Here is a 22,846-nt window from a genome sequence, read left to right as displayed (position 1 = left end):
TGTGTGTTTCTTTGTGAATTTTACAGGATGTTACTACCAAGCAAGGATCAGTAACACAACTGCTAAAGGGCTCTAATTAGGGATTAGCAATTTTAACAATAGTTTTTAAGTGTTTTTAATCTTGATTCCTGTCCCTTAGGAGCAACAGGAACAACAATTGATGTTGTTCATATCACAATACTGGCATCAGTACCTTTTTATGCTGGTGTAAAATACTTGTGAAGGAGTTGCAGATGCAGAAGCCCTGTAGGGTCATGCCCCACACATTCAGTCTGGAAAGAGCTGATAGATTTTTTTACTTAAAGCAAATATTAAATGTTTCAGCAAATGTCTTCTATGAAGAACAGGGGGAGTGTGCTACTGATTGTTCTTGTATCATTTTCTAGTGGAAGGGTTTGGGAAAACACTGTTGAGTTATATGAAATTAAATTGCCCATGGCAAAGAGATTGTGTACAAAAGGTGTCTCAGTCTCTGAATAGTTTGGTACAGACATTCTGGTTTTGGACAGAATTGTTGCATCAAAGTTGTGAATCCTTTGGGTTCTTCCTAAGAACAAGTGATTCAGATGCTATAGTTACTCGATAATTGGGGAAAATTGATAACTGGGGAAAAATTGTCATGTGTGCTCTTTATGAAGGTTAATTGGGTGCTTAAATGGTTTTCCCCAAATGAGACTAATGACAAGAATCTGCACAGAGACACATTCTAAATATTCTGTACACTGTGCATAAAGGAACAGACACTTGGCAGAGATGTACAAAATGTTTTACTCATAGGACATGAAGATTGGTTTTACTTTTCTCAGAGCTGCAGAATAATTTTCTTGCTGACATTAAGAGTCCAATTTTAAAGCCTAGAAAAGTGGTAATCATGAGATACAGGCTCCAAGCAAAGGAAGCCTTCGGCACTGCATACTTAGAAAGTAAAAAACCCAAACCCCTTTAAATTTCTCTATACTGTGCATGATTAAGGAATTATTCTTCTTACTCATCAGGATTACATCAAAGTAAAATAAAAAACACCATACCCCACCAAGCCAAAATTAAAAAAATACACCACACCAAATTCTTAAAAGAATTCTATACAGGTACAAAGAATAATTCTAGGACTTTAAATGCCAAGTTCAGGTTTTGTCAAATTAGCAGATTTACTAAGCTTACTCCTAGAAGACATGTTATTACCAATAATTTCAGTAGCTTTCTAAGTGAAATCTGTGCAACTTTTTAAATACATCACTGCATTGAAGCATGAAATCTTGGAATGATGATCATTGGCATTTGTGATTATCTCCGTGTTACTTGGGAAATTAGGGAACCAAAGCAGTTTCTGTAGTTACCCTAAAATAACTTCCCATACTGAAAAAACCTGAAATGGTTTTATAAAGCAGTGCCTATTGAGTATGTTCCTTTGGCTTTCCTGCTCTAATTTCAAGATTCCCCTTATCATTATAGAGCTGGTAAGGACAGATTCCATGTTTGTCATATCTCAAGAGGCCTCTTAAGACTGTCCCACAAAGGTAGAGAAATGCAAGAACAATTATGTCTAGTATAGATCAACAGCAGGATGACAGCTGTGATAGTCTTCAGAAAAAAATCGTTTATTCATCAATAAAACTATAGTTTACAGTAGTATTTTCTAAATAAATTATAGAATTTCTCTTTTACAAGAAATAAAGTAAAATCAAAAATATTTCAAGGACAATATATATACACAACATAAGGCCTTGTTATAAATAACATTTTTATCTCCTTTTTACCAACTGTGAAAGTATCTTTAGAAGCTCATTTTCATATGGTATGAGCAGATATTTGCCCTAACCCTCATACAACATCAGTTCCAGTTTCCATTGGTGTGGACCTAAGCAATTAGAATGGAGTGGGTCAGAAAAATGAAATTTATTTTATTCATCACTGTGCTTATTTTTAAATAGGTAAAATAGGTAATAGATTTTGCTTATGCATAGTTACAGAATGCATGCAAATGAAACTACTAGAGAGCTGATAAGAAAATATCACTTCAGAGTCCAAAAAAGTTGATTGGCAATATTGTAGAAAGCAGCCTGAATACACAATTCTTCACAGTTGAGCAAGCAACAACAGATGATAGCAGAGTGTGGAATGTGTCATATCATTTTTGTCGAGTCCATCAATTCTTTCTATGGTTCAAAGATCCTGGCACTTCTTAGAATTAGTTCTGTTGATTATTACTCTTTGTCTGTTAGGCTCAGCAAATTCCTTCTTCTTAAACAAGGAGTGTAGAAAGTGCTCTTCATTAACCATGGTCGCTTCCCTTAGTTTTACTCTTCATATATTCTTTGTTACTGGAAATACAGAAATGACAAGTTAAGAGTGGTGTTTACTTGTTTTCTTACAGAATTATACATAGGCAACACCTTTCTTCCCCCAAACAGGCTGCAGTACAATTTGGCAGTGATTCTCTTATGACCTTGGGCCCTGATCAAAAGCACTGGGTCTCTTGTACAACATCTAACCCCTATGGGTTTTGCAGGCATTGCAGTACACTTGTATTATGTGAACTAGAACTTGCTGCTCCAAAATGCTGAACACTCTGGATATCGGAGAAGACAGAACAATCTGAGACCACTCATCAATTCACAACAGGTTATTTTTATCTTGCAGAACTGTGGTATTTATTACTTTAAAGTAGCAGTCTTCATATATCACAAATATTAGTGCTCTCAGCAGAAGCATGGTGTCTTTCCCCAGGTGAAAAATCATACCTATCAAAAAAAAAACTTTCAGGCACAATTAATGTTCAAGTCAATGTGGCAATCATTTGATTTCACAAAAAAAAAAAATTAAAAATATTTAATAATCCTAATGGATCACAGTTTTCCTAACTACCCTCATGTCACAGAAATAGTTGGTCACTTCTTGGCATCCCTGTGGAGTTAGAGATGAACTGAAAAGAAACTCTTCCTTGCTGAACATTTTATTATGACAAATCAAACTAAGGATAAAGTGGCAGACGAAGAATATATTTCAGTAAACTGGATGCATCTCAGCTGATATACCCAAAATGAAGCAAGACATGAAATCAAAACAAAGGGATCTGCAATGACCTTACTCTAAAACCTCATTAAAAAACATTACAAAGATGTAAGGTTCCATTTATTAAACAGATTTTTAAGGTCACCTTTACCTTATGCTTTTTGATACAGGCACTTAACTAACCTTTAAATAGTTTGACAACAGTTTAATCTTGATTATGAACAAAAAATCTCTGAAGGCATTTCTTAAGCTTATCTCAGAGAAATGTAACCAGTAGATTTAAATCAGTATTTTTATTATGACTTCTAGCACAACCCTTGAAACTTCAGGAATGATATTTCCATATTATTCTATGAAAACTTTAAACTTCCTACTGTATTGTGCACCAGTGTTAGGGTGTTCATAATCACCGATGCTACTGAGCACAGCGCCAGTCTCTCAGGTGCTGTTCTCTCTCTCTCTCAGGAACTGTGGTCTGGCAAGTGGAGTTGATGGACATATTAGCACTTGAATGTCCTAAGGCAGTAAAGTACTTAGAAAGCACAGAACAATTTCATACATGAAGTGAAATTGTTGGACAAGTGAGTAAAATTAAAGAAAGTGGTATTCTAAAATCAATGTGATGTAAAGCTAACAAGGACTTTCAATTAATTTTACTGCTTTTCACAAAGGTGACTATTGGTATTGCTGATGCTGGTTTTATGGTATTCCACTAATTATGCAATGGAATTATGACTAGTTTATTCTTGTTCTTGTTTCCTTTCCTCTGACCCTTCCAAAGCATTTCAATGAAAAATTTCAATAAAAGATGCATGACAGAGTTGGAGAAAAGAGACCTGACAATAACTTGTAGCAACTACCAACTGTATGAGTCAATCACAGAAATACTCTTGATGGTTCTAATGCTCTTTTAAGAAGATGGGATTTTCAGATGTTCATATTTATGACAGGTACAGTCCAGTACTGTATTATTCTAGAAAGAAATCCATCTATTTCAAGGCTCAGGACATGATCCTCTAGGCAACACTGTATCTACTACACAACTTTTGGATTTCACTGATTACAGATAAAGGAAACCTCTTTTTTTTTTAAATAAAAACTGAGTTTGGCTGTAGCAATTTGGTCCAAAATGATAAATAATGCACAAATGACACTACAGGAATCATTCCTGTAATCACTGCCTGAGATGTCTCACACTGTGTATATAATGGGTTTACAATGTTTGTGCCTACTTGAGGCTGTCTTGGAGCATATTTGTGCTCCAGTTCTCTTTCCATGGATATGTTTTTGAGCTGATTGATTTCCTCTTATGGTGTTTTAAAAGCCCCAGGCATGAGAACATGTGAAAATACGTGCTGGCATTTTAGCACTTGGCTTCCTCAGGCAGCATATTGCTTGTGATCTGAATTGGTACCTTTTTAATCTAATCAAGCACCTTATTCCTGTGTCTGATTTTCATGCAAGGGTGACTAAAATGTTCTTTCTTACATAATGTTTCTTCTGCTAGAGCACCTCTGCCAAACAACGTTTGACTGCTCATTTGTTTTTCACCTCCAACCTGGTTTCAGTTTCATGGGACACATAGGCCTTGTTTTTCTCTCTCCTTTTTGGGATCATGCATGGATGGATACAGGGAAAACACAGATCACAACAGAGGAAAGGAGCAGTTAACTATGCTGCATAAAACAAGTTGGTTTGCCCCTTTCAGCCTGAAACAAGTTCTGTTTTGAGGGGAGTGCTTGATTGGCTCCACCATGCGCACATAACATTTTAAGGGTTCTTATGCTCTCAGGGGAAAGAAAGGATGCCTGTAAGTGAGGAGATCATAATTCCTTTCACATACTCTCAGTGTTCAGGTTCAGTCTACTGAGTTGTTCCACCAGTATCTTCAGAAGAAATGGTGAGGCAGAGAAACTGAAGTTTCCGTAAAAAGAGCAACATATCAAAATTTGAGGTATGCTGTGCAGTGTGACGGCACAACTTCTAGCATGTTTTTACATGTATTCTGCCTGGGAGTTGCTTTAACTTCAGCTGCACTTTTAATTATTCCACAACAGCACTTTGAAGATAACTATACTGTGATTAAAATTTAATTGAAATTATGAGGAAGAGTATAGAAGAAAAGGAATACTGCAGAGTCAAAGTTTTGACAGCTTCTAAGCAAGCATTTTATAGACCAATAATTGTTAATCTGCTTACCTATGCATCTACAGCAGTTTTGAAATACATAATTAATCTTCAATATTATTTTAAGACTTCAAAATCCTATAATAAAATTGGCATTTGGAAATAAGCTGCACCATAAGTAATTTTAAATGTAATAATATAATCTATGCAATTCTTCTGACACAAATCATAGCTACACTAAACCAGGCTCTAAATATGCTGGCCTTGCTCATCACTACAGTTATTCCATGATTTTATTTTACTGAAGCCCTTACCAACCCATATCTTCAGTAGCAGTGACATATAAATATAAATTTTATGAGCCTTTCCTTTAACAACAAGAGGCAATGCTGTATTTTCATGTGAAAACTTCTGTACTACCCAAGAATTTTGCATTGTAGTTAAATATACAGAAGTATTCTGTAACCAAAAAATAATTCATTTATGAAATCCTATACGCGGGACATACATTTATTTAAGATCCTATACACTGGACACATATTTCTTTATTTAAATCCTATATTTACCACCAGATGACTTAACATATACTGCATCATAATGGAAGAAACTTAAAAGTTTTTCACTGCTATTTACATGCATTTCCTTTTTCTGTTGGAAGTATAAGGGAAATCAAGCTTACTTGAAGTAAATCAATTAAATACCTAAGCCTTACTACTTACTTACTTACTATTACCTAAGCCTTACTTCTTACTTACTGATTTTACTGATATTGTAGTACAGTATATCAGCTATCTTTATAAATTATGTCACGGGAAGGCAAAGAAAACACAGTAAAATAGTTTATAATAGCATGTGTTGTTTTTTAAGCTAGAGAAAACTCAATCAAAAATTTGATACTTCACTGCAAAACAGAAGGAGTAAGGTGACTTTTATTCCTTACTTTTTAAGTGGAATTATCACTTTTAAGGCACTCCATGGCTATGCTGGACTAAGGTCTTCAGGATTGGTTGCATTTTTAAGGAACTTTTGCAAGACTGGACTTCTATCTTTTACTAATCAAATGCCATAGCACACTGAGACACTGACAACAGCATTGCTGTCAATGCCTGAACTGAAACCAGTATATAGGGCTTCAAGGGAATTTTAAAAAGAGGTCAAATTTTTTTTACAGAGTAAGAAGGAAACCCTGTTTTGTAGATTTCTACATCAAAGTGCTAAATGGAAGTGTGTTACCTTCTCTGTTTCTGGTTTATATACAAGAAACCTGTTTATCTCAGACAGAATAATTTGTTTCCATCTGTCTGACCTATCATTGTATTACATATTCATAAAAGCAAGAAGCCTTTAATGTTTGAAGTTAGGCAGAGAAACATCTCAAATTTAGAAGTATTTTCTACATCACCGATCTTCTATTTATTATTTATAATTATTCTTTGTATTATTTATTCCTTCTATTTAATTGATAGTTAAAATTATTTGTATGAATTAATCAGTATTGTAATTATGTTACTAGAATAATTGGAAATCATTTAGATTTAGAAATCATACTTATTGCTCATTGCTTAGTCATATTCTAGTCATAAAAGCTAGATTTCTTAAGCTATTATCTGGGTAAAAAGGTTTATGAGAAAATAAACCAACGTAACTTAAAAGTAAACTTGATTTGAGAATGTACGTAATGGTGCTTCTTAGAGTAGCAAGTTAACAAAATGCTAGTTTGAACTTGGTCTTTTATCAGAATTAAGGAATTATGGGCCCCGACCAGCATTCAGTTGTGGTGTCCTGGAACAAGAATTCTTGTAACCTGCTTTTACCGGGTACATTCTCAGTTTTGACATCAGCAGCACAGTGTGAGTTTGCTTGGAGTTCTCTTAATGTAACACCTCAAATCCAATGCTATTGCCTGTAAGAGGAATTCTTTTTTTTTTTACAACTTTTTTTTCTGTTCCCCCTCACCTTACTTGACTATCAGAATTTCCATGCAAAACTGCTCAGAAAATGCCATTTTAAATTTACTCTTTATAGTAGATTAACATAATGTCATTTTACGACAAAATTTTTTTTCTATACGTGGGACCAAAAATTCATACTTCTTAATTTACTAGTGGACTAAAATTTGTCCAAAAGATTTAGCATTTTGGCATTTCAAAACAGGAGGCAAAGACATCACAGAATTAATGAAGCCCAAAATTAAGCAAGTTAAGGTATTTTTCATGAAAATATATAGTGGGTAAGACTACAGCAGCTTGCCTCATGGTAGAAACACAAAGATTATTAATCACAGGCTTAAAGGAAAATCTGAGAATGCCATTTAAAACTACATTTTTCTCCTTGCATTTTCCTCTTTTAAAAGTACATCTTGTAACCTTTCATTGATTTGTTTTATTTTTGAGATGTACATTAGAAATGACTAGTCTGTTTCTAGTGTTCTCAAAAACATGCATATTTTCCTTCTAACATGCATTTAATCATCCTCCTATAAAAGCAAAATTGCCTTCTTGTCAGCACTTATACTTTAGTACTATCAGGTTTCCCCAGTCACAGGCTAATTGTTGTTTCTAGGTCCACTGAAGGATATTATGGGGCATCAGGAAGTAACAGATTAGTAGATGGATAGCATACTGTTCCTGTTTCTTCCACAAACACCTCAGTACGCATACAGGGTATATGTGAATAAATTAAAGCTCACTTCCACAACAATCTCAAAACAAGTAGGCATCAATACACAGTGTGGGGACATGAGACAGAAAGCAGGGGTAAGTAACTTCTCAAAATGAGTTTGCTTAAGAAGTAATATGTGCTTAGCTATAGTATCCAATTTCCTTGAAGACAGCATACCTAGGGAGCTCAGGTCTGTGCCATTACCTTGATTATTGAATTTTGAATTTGTTTTTCTTCAGAGTGCAGAGAAAGGGTGCTGCTAGTTCCAAAAAGCATCTGTGATTCTGTCCACTTAAGACCTATTTATTCTTCCAGACCTTTGCGCAGGGGAATAAGCACTGGGTATTTGTGTGACATCCAAAGTTGGGGTTTAATTATTTTTCTGTTGATGTTCATCAGTGGAATACCCACCTACTTACTGCAATCTCCAAGACATAATAGTAATGAATATTCTGCAAGCTGAAAACTAACTGAAGAGATTATTTTCACACCTCAAACTCATACAGACAGCTTTACAAAAGGTGTTACCTGTGCCTGTCACTAGATTTTCAGAGCATTCCACCCTCTACCCTACAGACTTCAAACATATAAAGAAATACTTCACAGTGCAAAGCAGTATTATTGTTAAAGAAGACTGTTGCTTTATAAACTAAATTCAAAAGCTATCAGGAATAAATTGTTTCCGTGTTTAAAGGGGGCCAAAAGAACAACAGATTGGCCCAGGCTAAAGGGACCATAAGAGGCTATCTAATTCCTCCTAACCTTTTGTGGAAAGGCAGCCTGGATGAGATTATCAAGCATCACTGTCTGCTGCATCTTGAAAACCTCCTGTGATGGGGACTTTACCACATATCCCTGGGGAAGTTGTTCCAGTGAATCATTCATCATTATAAATACACGCTCATTGTAAATCATTCTCCTTAAATCATTTTCATTGTAAAACCAGTTATTTCTTACATAGCGAGGAAACCTCCCTCACTACAGCTTGTATCCACTGCCTCTAGAGAAAAGAAGGGTCTCAATACTATCTTCAGTCATGCCTTTAAGTTTTGGAAAACTTTGTTGAGGTCCCCCCTGAAAATTCTGTGGACTGAAACAAGCTAACTTTTACACTCTTTCTTCAAATGTCAAGTTCTCCCTATCCTTGACCACCTTTATGGCACTCCTTTGACCCATCTTCAGGCCATTCACATCTGTTTTGGAACTGTGGGGGCCAGAACTGGGCACACTGCTCCATGTGCAGTCTGACAAGCGCTGGTGAGGTGGGATGGTCACATCCCTCTCTGTGAGCAGTGCCCCCATGGATGCATCTCAGGATCCCCTTTGCCTCAGTAGCTGCAGCAGTCACTGCTGACCTGGTCCTTGCGTGTTGTCCGCTGGGAGCCCCGGGCTCCTCTTGGCAAGGCTGTCCCACAGCTCACGGGACCTGGCCTGGCCAGGCTCTTCGGTTTGGGGCTCCCAGGTGCAGGACTCTGCACTTCCTTGGTTGAACTTTACACAGTTCCTGTGGCCCCATCTTCCAGCCTGTTCATATCTCTGCAAGGTGACTCTCCCTGCTGATGAGTCCCCCTCAACACCCAGTTTAGTGACACAGCAAACGTGGCGAGGGTGCTTTTGCTCCTATCATCCAGATCATTCATGGAGATACAACTTGGAGCCCGGTACTGATCCTTAGGGCACCCCCCTTGCGACAGGCTGCCAGTCTCAGTACAACAAGCTGATCACCTATGAGATGATTCCTGCTTATCTCACGGATCAGCCCCATCCAATCTATATTTGACATTTGTCTAGCTGTGGGACATATGTCAAATGCTTTACTGAAGTGCAGGTGAGCAACATCCACTGCTTTTTCATTATTGACTGAATATGCTAATTTGTTTCAGAAAGGCGATCCGGTTAGCCTGGCATGATTTGTTTCTGATAAATCTGTGCTGGATATTCCCAGTCACTTGCTTCATTTAGTTGGTAATAGTTCTTAGCAGGCTTGTTCTGCCACTTTGCCAGGGACTGCAGTAAGGATGCTAGGTCCTCTTTTGGGCCATTCTTACAGACAGGTATGAGATCTGCCCTCTTCCAGTCATCAGGGATGCCCCCTGATCTCTATGAATTTTCAAAAATGATAGAACAGTGGCCCTGCAATAATATCAGCCACTTCTGCTGATACTCTGGGGTATATTCCCTCCTGGGCCTTGCATTTATGTGGGTTGAGCACTTTGCAGGGCACTACTGGTAGGTCAATGTCTGTTGTTATAGCTGCTTGATCCTGGGAGCTACGGTCTAGTTCTGGCCACTCCGCTGACCAAGGAGGAAAGAAGGTACTGAGAACCTCTGTCTTGCCAGCATTATCTGTAACTTTTCCCCCTGCCTGGTCTAATAAAGGGCTATTGTCTTCCCTGGGCTTCTGCTTAACTCCTGCCTTAGGTTGCAATGCAAGATGTAACCAAAAGTATGTATTCTATCACCATCTGTTAAAACCAGGTGGCGCAGTGTTCTTTATCTCTTCCATGACTCATCCCTGATAACTTCCTCGGGGCGGGGGAAGAGGTGGATATCTTCTGCTAATGGGCCATCAAGCCTCACTGCACGACTGATAAAATTACATCATCCCACTGTGAGATGCTGTGCCCAGGGGGAGGAACCAAGCATTCTACATCTAATTGGCCACTGGTACTTGATACTGTTTTGCGTCAGTGGAGGCAGGACAGACAACAACTCCCCTAAGTGTGCTGGGCTATTAAATTAGTAGCTATTAACTGAGTACTATGCGCACTCCAGCATTACTGTCTAAAGAAGAAGGAAAAAAACATCAGTGGCACAGCCTACAGAAAAAGAGAACGTGACAAACGTATTTCATCTTGATGTAAGATCAGACACAAACATGTTTCATCTGAACACATGAAATTTTTTTTCTGGACAATAATTACTGAAACAACTTCTGCAGGAATGTGGCAGAGTTCCAATTGCTGGAGGTTTTTAAGCTGTGGTGCAAAAGGGTGTTAGATAATCTTATCTAGGCTCTCTTTTCTGCAAGAAGTTGGACTGGATGATCTCTTGAAGCTCCATCCACCTGAGCTGTTTTATGATTCTAAGATAGTATGGCTTTCTTAAGACAACGATCAGGTAACTCTAGGGATAAGAAAAATTAAAAAATGCAACAAATTTTTTCTAGAAAGGAAACAACCATGTATCTGTTAAACATTTATTAGAAACATTAGCAAATTTTCCTCTTTTGATTCTTCATCTCTGGTACAATTCTTGCCATGACAGTCAAGGGGAAATATTACTAGAATCATGTCAGAATCGTTTATGATTTATGAAAATAAGCCTTTGGGGAAAAAGGCCAAGATTAACATACCTGCCCCCTACATTTATACTGACAATTTCAGAATAGCTTAAAAAAATTAGATGCAAAAAACTTCATTCAGTTGGGATTTGAATTTGGGTGCCTACCGCCTTTATGTCTGTGGAATGTGAGCTAGAGAACATTTGAAACACCAGTGATATGAAGACAACAAAATATAGACTTGGCCTTATCTTTCAGCAGTCAGATAAATTGCTTACTAGGAACTGAAACAGTAAAGAAAAGATACATTTTAAATCAGCTGTCACAATTGGACAACCCTTCAAATCAGAAGAGGGGGCCATTAAAGTATTTCACATTGAGCTCTACTGGCTTCAAAATCAGTGGTATAAACACAGAACTTTCCAACCTGAGAAATTTTTATTTCTATACTGTGAAGTATTCTACATGAAGAGGAAAGATTTTGTTGTTGTTTCTGTTGGTTTGGGTTTTGGTTTTTTTCCCTCCAACAGAAACAACAGAAAACACCTATCATGAGAGAAAAACTGAAAGGTGTTTTGGCATACTTCATTATAATGCAATAGTTTATATGCATATAAATTCTTCAGGGACTTGCTTTGGCAAATCATACTTATGCAAACTTATGCATGCTTCATACAAAAAAAAAACCTCAATAAACCTCTGGATTGAAGCTGAGCAGGTATTTTAATCATTTACTGAGCCTGAGTCAAAGCAATGACAGGCAAAAAAAGCCCATTAGAAACAGTTTGACAACTTACTAAGTAGACATCCAAAACTGAAGCATTATCATTTTCCATTTCCAATGTGCTCTGTTCTGAAGTCAAATAGATGGCACTGTCTCCCAAAGTGAATGTTGAACTTGAAGGTAACCCTTTACTGCAAAGAGAAGGGAGAGTACAGTCAACCAAAACCCCAAGTTACAAAGCTTAGTCATAACTGAAAATTTTAAAATAAGTTTCTCTATTAAACATGAAAATCTCCCAAATACTTGGAAAAAAGGAATGCAAATAAACAAATATAGATATGCTGGCAATGGCTAGATAACAGGAAGCTCACATTTGACTAATTGCACAATTTATTTTTATTTTATTTACTAAAATTTTATCAGAAAGTAATGCTATTACTGAGTTTCAATATTTATTTAATGAATTAAACTATGTCACAGTAAATGTCACATAATTACATTAATCTCAAAATGTATTATTTCCACATTACACATGGTGTAAATTTTGGCAGCATTTTGTAATTCAAAATGGGGAAAAAAAGAGTTAGCAATTAGGCACATTGTAACATTAGCAACATTGGACTTTTCCATGGAGACACAGTTTACTAGCAGCCATAAGTTCAGAAGGAAAGGTGGGAGAATAAGAGTGTATTGTAATTAGTACACCTATGTAAGGGAGTGATGTTTACAAAGCAGGTGCATTCTATTACTTCACTCATTGATTGATTTTTTGTTCTCTGCCTTACAGAAATAATGTGAAACTGCAAATGCATCTCCACACAAATTTCATTTTGTAACACACTTGGTCAACAAAGCTGAAACTCAAAGGTGTTTTAATGGACTCAGATGTCCCTTATTGCATATCTTACTGGCTGCCAGAAATTAGGCTCCAGGCTGCCTTGAAAACTCAACTGTTAGTTCTGCAGTGACATATTTTAGAAATTCTTACCTGTTTACAGACAAGGTGAAAAGCAAAAATTCTGAATTATAACATGGTATGGAAACATGGTTACAGCCATCAGTCCAGATGTGACTAATTTTCCCCTCTCTTTGTACTATTTTAAGTATATTTCAGATAGGATAGAACTTCAGAAAGGGCAAAACTAGCATGCACAATTAAACTTTACATGCAGAAACTAGCATGTAAAGTTGAAATTCAAATGCTCAACAAAATAATGAATCAATATCATACTGGAATCTTTACATTCACCACATTACAATGTTCTTTTATCATGTAATGCGCTTGACTTTTTTTTAAAAGCAAGACTATTTCTCCTGTATTTGGATGACCTAGGTCCCATTGACTTAGCATTATTCTCATATGTGTAACTTTAATTGTACTGAGTAGTGTAAAAGAGTAAAACCAAAAATCTTGTCATTAATCTCTTAACAGCAATACACATGCTGTCAGCAGTTGGTAACTGAAGTTCAGATTTCTTCAATAGCATTATCATAGCTGCATTTATTGCCAGTTTTAATGCAGCCTGATTTTAATGAGGTTGAAAAGGCAAAACCATATTGGGGGTGGCACAGGAAAGAAGAAGTGAAATCCCCTCATGCACAGTGTTTCAGAAAGAGCGGTTTAGAGGAACAGAGTTTTAATACAGTTTCTACAGTGCACTGAGTTCTCATCCTTAATTCTTAGGTTGAATAAGAAAAACCAAGCAAAAAACCCCCAAAAAACCCAAAAGAAACCAAACACTTTTACAGGTATTTTCTCGCATTCAGTAATGACCAGACATAAGGAGCATGCTCAACTACGTAGTTGCCCTTCTCTGGCTAAAACACTCTATTTGATCTTGGTTCTTAATTAAGAAAGAAGAAAAGAAGCAAAAATTATTCCATCATTAGAGAACTGGGAAAGCTTTGTTTTACTTTAAGCCACAATTACACAATTGTTTCAATCATAGTCAAATTTTCTTTCCCATGGGGATACCCCCAGTGACTCAGTGCATCTGTTCATAGTGTTTGAGCATTCAATCCTTTTTCTTCCACCCAACTGCTTATTGTCATGAAGCATGTGTGAATTTAGTCCACTTTGAATCAAATTCAAAGTTGTCTAAGCTTCAGAAGCTAACAGTAGTGTGTGGACAGAGAGAACATTGAAATTTAACACACAAAAGTTTGGTTATGTAGAACACCAACTGGCAAAAGGGATGCTTAATGTTCCTTACAACAGAAAAAAAACTATAATCCCTGTCACTGGAAAAAATTAGCAGAACAGCATTTCAAAGTCCGGATGCTTCAGGAAGCTTGACTGTGTAAGAGAACAAACTCACAATCCCTCAAAGCCTTCCAAAATTCCAAGTGGTCTCCACCAAGAAACAGCAATACAAAGGTAAGACAAGAAATTGCAAAATACATAGATAAAAGAAAGAAGGAGAAGGCAGAAGTCCAGACTACATATACATCTCCCAGAAATGAGGTATAGAATGCATAAAGAGAAAGAAGAATTAGATTTCATGTAGATTTTTTTTCCCTTAGGCTCAGATGTATGAGAAGAATTAAGCAATCCTCCTTATATAGATCACAGCATCTTGGCATTGCTCTTAAGAGGGAGGTGAAGCACCCCTTTATGCATCATGGGATTTTGTTTGGGTTTGGGACTGGAGAGTCCCATGAGACCTGCTGAAAAATATATTGAAAGAATACTTTCTATAATCTTGGGCTATTTTAACAAGAATTGTAAAACATCTACAGTTGAAACATTTTGAAATATTTTAAAGCAAGTTTCAAACATTTCCAGAAGCACCATTGACCTTCTTCAGCTCTTTTCAATTCTAAAAGCCATGTCAAGTGAGACAAGAGTCATAGTGCTTAGGGCATTCAGATTTGTCATCTTTAATTTAGTTCATCAGTACTAATTGGGAAAACTTTTCCTGGAAGGGAAAAATACCTGTTATCACTTCTGCTATAAAAATAATCCCTAATATAATATGCAAGTATTACATTTCCTAAGATAAAACAGATAAAGAAATAGTTTTGGACTAATAATTACATTTTCTAGTGAAAAACAGACCCTTTAGGTACTAAAATATCTCTGCACCAAATATAAACCTACTTGAGGAATAGAAAATATTTGAAAATTTTAATAGAAGCAATAAATTGTCAATTCTTTTCTTTTACTAAAGGAATACTTGTGATTACTTATGATAAAACCACTTGACTGAGAAACAGCTTCATGGAAAAGAAAACAGCTGTCTTCTGACATACAAGAAGGCCTACATTTACTGAATAGCATATGTCATGATTGTCTTTTTTTTCTTTTTCCTTCTGTTTTTAGATCCAGTCCTTTTTGTGCTGAAAAATACAGCCCTTTCCCTCTCTCCATGAATCTTCCATTTTTACTAATTCCTGCTCACACTGTCTGGATAGCACCTTTGGTTTCCTTTTTCAGCAACTGAGGAATAACTTGGTGAAAATAATCAGCTTGCAGCCTGGAAAAACACTCCTAGTAAGTTTATGTTTATGACTGCTCTCTTTTTCACTTTAATCATAAGTCCCTAAACACTTCTTTGCACTATATACCAATTAGTTATGCTAGTTTTAACCTGCACCAAGACAGCTTTACAAAAGCCCTCCTCACAAGACACAGCATCAAGAGCTGGCTCCACCTCAGCAAGTCACCTCCGTCTGCTTAACCTCAGCATCAGCAGTTTCTCCCTTTCTACCCACAGATGCTGAGCGCTCTCAAGGACAGAGGGTGCTGATCACCTTCCTTATGTTATAAGCCATTTGCCTCTCCTTGGGGAAGTATTGCATTGGATAACAGAGGGTAATTCTGAAGAAAAAACCCAAATAGGAAATACGGTGTGTGCTTCAAGGTATCGAAAAGTATTATTACTCTCTTTTTAATGAGGAAAATAATACCATCTGTTTTCTAAGTAGTATGGGCACATACTGCTCATTAGTAGGAGTCGAGGAGATGTACAAATATCACATTATTACTAAGCACACAGGACTCTCATTCTTTATTACCTTAAACCAGAAATTTCTGACAGGTTACAAGCAAATGAATGTACTCTCTACTTTGTGCTATGTTACTTTGAATAACAATTAAAAAGCCTGATGAAGAAGATGCCAAACTGTAATTCTAATAAATAACAAAGCAGAATGTCATAGTTAACTATATATTTAAAGATTGAAGGCAGGCTCACATTTGTAAACAAATCTTTAATTCAGACTTTGTTTCAAAAACTGCTCCAAGTTTTCTGTTTTATCAGAGACAAATGGTAAAATGATAAGTCCTGCATCACATAATTTTCTAATATTCAGAAGAAGAACTCTGGCAAGAAAAGCCTCAGATCTGAATCTACAATTCACTGCATCATTGTAGCATGGGGTTTTTTTGTGGGTTTATTTCCCTGCTAGCTTTTTTTATGAGAGGACTGAAGTTCCTTGAGTGAACCGTAAAAACATAAGTAAAACTTTTGATGTATATATTTTTTAGTACCAAGAAGAAGGAATGACCTCCCTGAACTGATGCCAAAAGAAGTGGGCACAAAACAGCAGGCGTCCAGAATCTTATGGAAATTAGTTCATTACTGAGCATGCTTTGCAGCTTTCTTAGCTCCTAGCTATGACAAGGAAGCTAATCCTCATGAATTGTACATACTGAAATTGTGACACCCACAACTAATAATGAGAATTAAACACTGCCTCCAGGCCCTAGCTGAAGAGGGCATACCTAGACCAGCAAAGGTGTTATTTGCTAAGCCCCTATGGCAGATGTCTTGGCTACAGTGCAGATGTTTTGGCAGAAGATGTGGAGAGAGCCACACATCTGTGAATGCTGGTCTGCTTTGTCAGAGAATGTGCCCTCTCGTGATGATGAAGTCCATACCTGGACTGCAGACACTAACAACCTGATTTTTAAAGATACCCATGCTAATCACATAGCTGCCTTGCATTAGAGGTTATTTAATTGACTACATCACTACTGGGAAGTAAATGTGTCTAGATGTGCAAACATAGTGTAATCCTGCTATTTTGGAGTATGTTTACAGTACAATGTAGTAGAATTACTTATAGGTTTTCTTTACAGTTAATTTTTTAGAGAGTAAAGAATATTTGAAACACTTTAAATCTGAACTCTATTCAGACAACTTCACCGTTTGCTTTTCCTGACTGATGCTAATACAAAGCAGTTCTGTATTTTTATTTGATGCTTAAAGTACTCTATAACTTTATTTCTATCAAAGAAAAAACTTTGTGAAAGATCATGAATATTGAAGTCCTATAGGTAACACAAGTTGAAGTGAATGAGATCTATTTCTACTAATGTTTATTCATCAGTAGTTTTATTTCCTAAAACTTGTGCAGAAAAATTTTTGTTCTGCAATAAACACTTCATCTTCATTACACCCCAAAACATGCTTCATTCCAATTTTTATAGCAAATCATCAGACATTTGGAAGATGCCAAATCAGTGAAATTTTTTTCAACGTAATGGAAGTGGAAGCTGTAAATATCACTACCATCAATTAATGCTGCAAGTCATTTTACTTTTTATGTAAATACAGTTGTCCAATATTTAACGGGTTGTAAAAACCTACTACATCATCAAGATTGCTTTTAAAATAACTTGATTTTTTGGGCAACATGCAGTTTACATGTAGGAAAGAACTACATCTTGGCACATTAGTGCATTTGTCAAATTTATACATTGAGGAGTTCAGTCCAAATTTTTCCAAACAATATTCAAGATGCTTGAATGGCTACCCTTCTTGGTGAAAACAGGCAAAGAATTGGCTCAATACACAGTAAAGAGATCTGCAAACAGGCAAGGTGACACAACACAGCACACTTCAGGTTCACAAGGGAGCACACAGGCACGTGCAATCTCCCAGTAAGAAGTACTCGCTTAAGCATGGTATTGACTGACACAGCTGAAATATATTCAAATACAACTCAAATCACATTTAACCTAGCTCACTAGCATCTGCACAAGTTTTCTTAAGACATTCCTGTTTTTATACTTCCGGATTAAAATCAAACAGGCTCTAAGCACACCCATGGATGAAGTTTCACAGAAATTTACTTCAGAAAATGGTTGTTAGGGAAGAATTTAAAGCAGACCAGTGTACATTCACAATAAAGAACAATTTTTCCTTTTCCTAGCACATCACCAATTTCTGCAGCTGTTTCAGTCTACAGCCAAGTTACAAGGAGTACTTCCTACCCTGACCTTATGGTACAGACTAAGGCCCAAGCAAAGTTTAGATATTCAATTTAGTTTTGGAACATGAAGAAAAATTCATATAACATTTTTCATCATATTTATGCTTTCTATTTCATGATCCCCAATTACAATATGTACAATTACAAACAAATACATTATAAATCCTATAAGCTTTTGGCACCCCTCCTTCACTGGAAAGGTTAAAGACTGAGTTACAGAGACACTTGCCCCTTCTGTTTCTTACTTTGCAGAGCCCCCTTTTGTTGAGCACAATGTTAAACTTCTAGCAGAACAGAGGAAAATCCTCTAACATATACGGCCTTTACCTGCTAGAATAGAGTGTAGGTTGATCACGCTGACAGTGATCATCTGCATTCAAGGAAGAAGAAGAAAGTGTTGTTGCCAAGGAAGCTGCTTCAAACAGAGATGGAGTGCTTGGCACTAGATCTGGCCGGTGGTGTGACCCTAGTACTGCATATGCAGAAATAAAGAACAATGTTAACAAACTTAGTTTTAAATTTAGCCCAACAATCTTCATGTAAGTATATCAAGTCCCATAGTGCCCTTCATAAGCTTCTTGAAGTTTCCTAATGTTTGAATTGATGAGATGGTATTATTCATATGCCCATACCCACACTCTTTCATATTACAGAGTGAATTTCAGCTGCTAACAAGTACATTCAGAATACAGAGTAACTCCAAAGTCAAATATTAAACAGAGGTATGAGTTATGAATTCTTCTCAGTCTGAGGACTATTCTCATGCTACCAGGGCTCATTTATCAGATTGGATTAGGTAATTGGCTCTGCTTTCATCATTGCTGCAAGGCAAGTTCTGAAAGGGGCAAAGTTGTATCTCAAAAAAACCTCTGGGAACATGAAATGAGCTTCAAAACATTTAGTGTGACATGCTTCTTTAGAGGCCAGTGAAAAGGATAACATTGGCTCTGGCCAAAATTTTCTACCTGGCCTGAATATCTTTTTTCAGGATGTCCTGAAATCTGAAAGTTTAACATCATACTATGAACTTTGATTCTGACTTTGTCTTGCTTCTGAAGGTCCATTTTGACAAATATTACTAATTACTCTCTCCCTAAGAATAACCTGACTCTTATTTTGAGAGTTCAGCCATACTAGTAATGTTCTAGTTACAGGACTTCTAGAGCTTATACAAAATTTTTAATAACATAATTTAGGTTGTTCATTTGAAAGACCGTACCTTCTTCATCAAGGCTGGCATAACTTTGTCCTTCAGCAAGAATGCCATGCTTTTCATCCTTCCACTCCTGGCTAACTGCACACACTATTTCTTGTGATGCTGCCTTCAGGGCTGTGATGGAATTACACCGTTTCTTTGAAGGTGAAGGCTTTAAAGCTGCATTACCAAATGAACATAGATGTTGAATGATGTCATCTTATCTCCCTACACATCTTTAACAGCAAACAAAAAAGTAAGCAATATAGAAAATAAAGGTTTGAATACAGATGAAGAACATATCCAAAAACCTACTTAACAAACATTACATTAAAACTAGAGGGAAAGGTATTCTTATTTCATCCTCAAGAGATGTATTTTTGTCTTTTTCAGTTTCTTACTGCTTATTATAGGACAATAAGGCAAGTCACAGGCACCACTGATTTAAAAAGCTCCTATGGAGTACCAACTCATGTAATCAGAGACAGAATGATACAGAAAAAAACCCCAGAAAATACAAAAATGGAAAAGACATTTGGAGTATTCTGAGAGATTATGATCTCTTTTTTGAGCTGTTAACTACTTCTATGTAATGCTACTGAAGAATTTCCACTTCAGACTCATCTGTCAAACATTTATTTTCAGATACAATAAACACTTCCAAAGTCTTGATGGCCTACACACTCAGGTATCAGCGCCTCTTTTATAAGTCTTAGCAGGGCCTGCCTATTTAAACAGCATTTTCAATCAAATTCTACAATTGATCATTGGTACTACTACTGAACTGTGACCCCCATCTGTAGCTCTTCTCCAGAAGGATGCCAGCTATTTAATTTAGTGTTTTTCAGCTGCTGGCTGCTGATCTCCATGCATTGGCTGCAAAGTTACTTCAGATGCACTATAACACTTCTTTCATTGCTTTACTACAAAGTTCAAATTAAACACATCAAGTCACTTGGCTGAACACTGAAGGAAAGAATCAGATACATAATTCCAGGGTATTTTTAAAAAAGAACATAGAAGAGAGTTGCTGAGCTAGCCTCTTCCCAAGGCTAAATCCACTTATTAAGTTTTTGTTGTTAATTATGCAAGGTTGCTCTGTGCACTAGGGGAAAAAACAGATTCAGAACAGGGCTAAAGTGTTTAAACTGAAATGTCTGACTCAAAGCTTAGAAATAATATTCCTGAAGGCAGGAAGACTCCTAATTTTTTATGAAAGAATAATAATGCATTTGAACCATTAATATGTATAAAAGTGCATTAACAGCCCTGTATACAGAGGAAATCAATAAGAGTAGGATACTTAGACAGGTTAATTGCCTGGGAAAATGAGACAGATTAATTAAGATCAGAGAGAAAATTAGTCATGATATACTTTAATTGTACATTGTAGCTTGAAATACAAACAGGTTGTGTCTTGTCCTGGAACAAATCGAGCAGTCAGAATTAGAAAGAATTGGGGAAAAAAAGATGCAGATGTTGATGTAAGATATATGGTATTTATTTTGTCAAACAGGAGGGAGTGTCAAGTAGTAAGGAGCAGACACTCTTTATTCTTTATCAATGCAGAGAAGTTCCTTTGAATATTGTCTCAGACAGCAGAACTCCCACCAGTTCTTTGGTAAAATTATTCTAAAATTTAAAGAGAACTGGGTATCAGGAGGCTGCTTTCTCCTTTAAGCTGAATTTTGCTTCACATTTTGTCACATTACATCAGTTGCTTCTATTTTCTTATTAATCAATCTTTTACAAAGGACTTAACTTTGAACACTTTAAATGGTTAGTTTATTCTAGTATTTGTAGTCATTTTTTGTTTACTTAAATCTTATTTTGTTCTAGCGCTTGTTTGTATTTTGTTCTCTCTCTGTCCACACAGAGTTGTTTTTCACTTCAGATAACTAATGAAATTGTTAAGAGACCAGCATAACACTGGTCAAAAAGTTTTTGCAAAACACCTTCTATCAGTTTAAGACAATGCCATATGTTCAACACTTCTCATGTAGTATTTGAGCCGAGTGACCATTCCACATTTTAACACTCAAACTCCAAAGCAAATACACTTCCATGAGCAGGTTTATGAAACCGCTAACTCAAATCCATTTTAAAGTACAAGTTCCTCTACAAACTAGATAATTCTAGCTCATCAGTTAATAAATACTTATTTGTCAGGAACACTGCTTTATAAATAAACCCTCAACTCAGAAAACACTCTGTCCTACAGGGTAATCAAACCCAGCCATTGTCTTACTAAAAAGAAAGGTAAAAAAAAGGTGCCATTTCAGCATCACCTCCACATGTTTAAAAAATAATCTGGTAGTAAAGCAGCAAGTTACTATGTGTGCACACTATTCAAAACACCTAATCTGTATGTCTTACTGTAAGGTTTTATACCACTTGTGATAATTGTTGGAAAGAAACCTCATTGCTCCCAATAATCCAAAGACCTTTTCCCCAAAGAACTGCCTGGACCTCATCAAACCTCAAGCATTCATCTTTGCCTTGCCAGTATATTTATTAGAGACTTTCTTACTGTGCACACATTGAACATATCTCAGCAGTTGTCACAGAATGGCATGTGTTCGAAGCAATATCAAAAATCATTTAGTTCCAAATCCTGCTGAGCCCATTGACACCTACCACTAGAGCAGGTTGCTCGCATCCCCACCAAACTGGCCACGAACACTCGCAGGATGGGGCATCTACCATTTCTCTGGGCAACCTTTCCTGTGTCTAATCAACCTCACTTGTAAAGAGCTTCTTCCTAATATCTAACCTAAATCTACTCTTCTTCAGCTTAAAGCCATTGCCTTTTGTCCTGTCATTATATACCCTTTTTAAAAAGTCCATCACCAGCCTTCTTGTAAGTCTCCTTTAGGTACTAGAAGACTGCTACAAAATTTCCCCATATACTTCTCTTCTTTGGGCTGAACATCCCCAGCTTGCCTGGTTTGACCTCATAGGAGAGGGGCTCCATCCCTCTAGTCATGTTGTTGACCCACCTCTGGACTCTCTCCATCAGTTCCATGTCCTTCCTGTGCTGGGACCCCAGAGCTGATGCAGCCCTGCAGGTGGGCTCTCAGCAGAGCAGAGGGGCAGAATCCCCTCCCTGGCCCTGCTGCCCACGCTGCTCTGGATGCAGCCCAGGACACGTTTGGCTCTCTGGGCTGGGGGTGCCCATGGCTGGGTCATGTCCAGCCTCTCATCCACCTGCACCCCCAAATCCTTCTCAGCAGGGCTGCTCTCATCCCCCAGCCTGTGTTAGAACCAGGGGTTGGTCCAACCCAGGTGCAGCACTTTGCACTTGACTTTGTTGAACCTGATCAGGTTTACATGGGTCCACTTCTCAAGCTTGTCCAGGTCTCTTTTGTCCCCCATCACCATCCTTCTCTGCACTTGCAACATCTCACATTGAATTTCCTTTCAATAGCATGGTCAATTTATAGAGAAATTATCCATGAATTCATTAATATTTAAAAGACTCCCAAAAAGTTGTATTTTCCTGAAAAGCTGCCATAACATATCATGCATACAGGGAATCACTACATGGGGTTTTGGGGTTGTTGTTTTTTTGGTCGTGTTTTTTTTTTTTTTGGTGGTTTTTTGTTTTGTTTTGTTTTGTTTTGGG

At 36.9% G+C, this 22,846-nt stretch overlaps 1 protein-coding gene across 2 annotated transcripts in view; it reads right to left on the bottom strand.

The window, feature by feature from the left end:
• Positions 1 to 1,577: 1,577 nt before the first annotated feature.
• PIP5K1B (phosphatidylinositol-4-phosphate 5-kinase type 1 beta) overlaps positions 1,578 to 22,846 on the bottom strand; it is a 98,846-nt gene continuing 77,577 nt past the window's right edge. For both annotated transcript variants that reach the window (XM_058044372.1, XM_058044371.1), the window contains exons 14-17: positions 19,246 to 19,401; positions 18,354 to 18,498; positions 11,881 to 11,998; positions 1,578 to 2,321 (exon numbers count right to left, since the gene is read on the bottom strand). In XM_058044372.1, coding sequence (XP_057900355.1) covers positions 2,319 to 2,321; positions 11,881 to 11,998; positions 18,354 to 18,498; positions 19,246 to 19,401 — 422 coding nt within the window. In that variant the 3' untranslated portion in view covers positions 1,578 to 2,318. The remainder of the gene's footprint in view (positions 2,322 to 11,880; positions 11,999 to 18,353; positions 18,499 to 19,245; positions 19,402 to 22,846) is intronic.

The sequence above is a fragment of the Melospiza georgiana genome, chromosome Z (genome assembly GCF_028018845.1).
Source record: "Melospiza georgiana isolate bMelGeo1 chromosome Z, bMelGeo1.pri, whole genome shotgun sequence".
Classification (NCBI taxonomy): Eukaryota; Metazoa; Chordata; class Aves; order Passeriformes; family Passerellidae; genus Melospiza; species Melospiza georgiana.
This window is presented reverse-complemented; position numbering and strand designations above follow the sequence as displayed.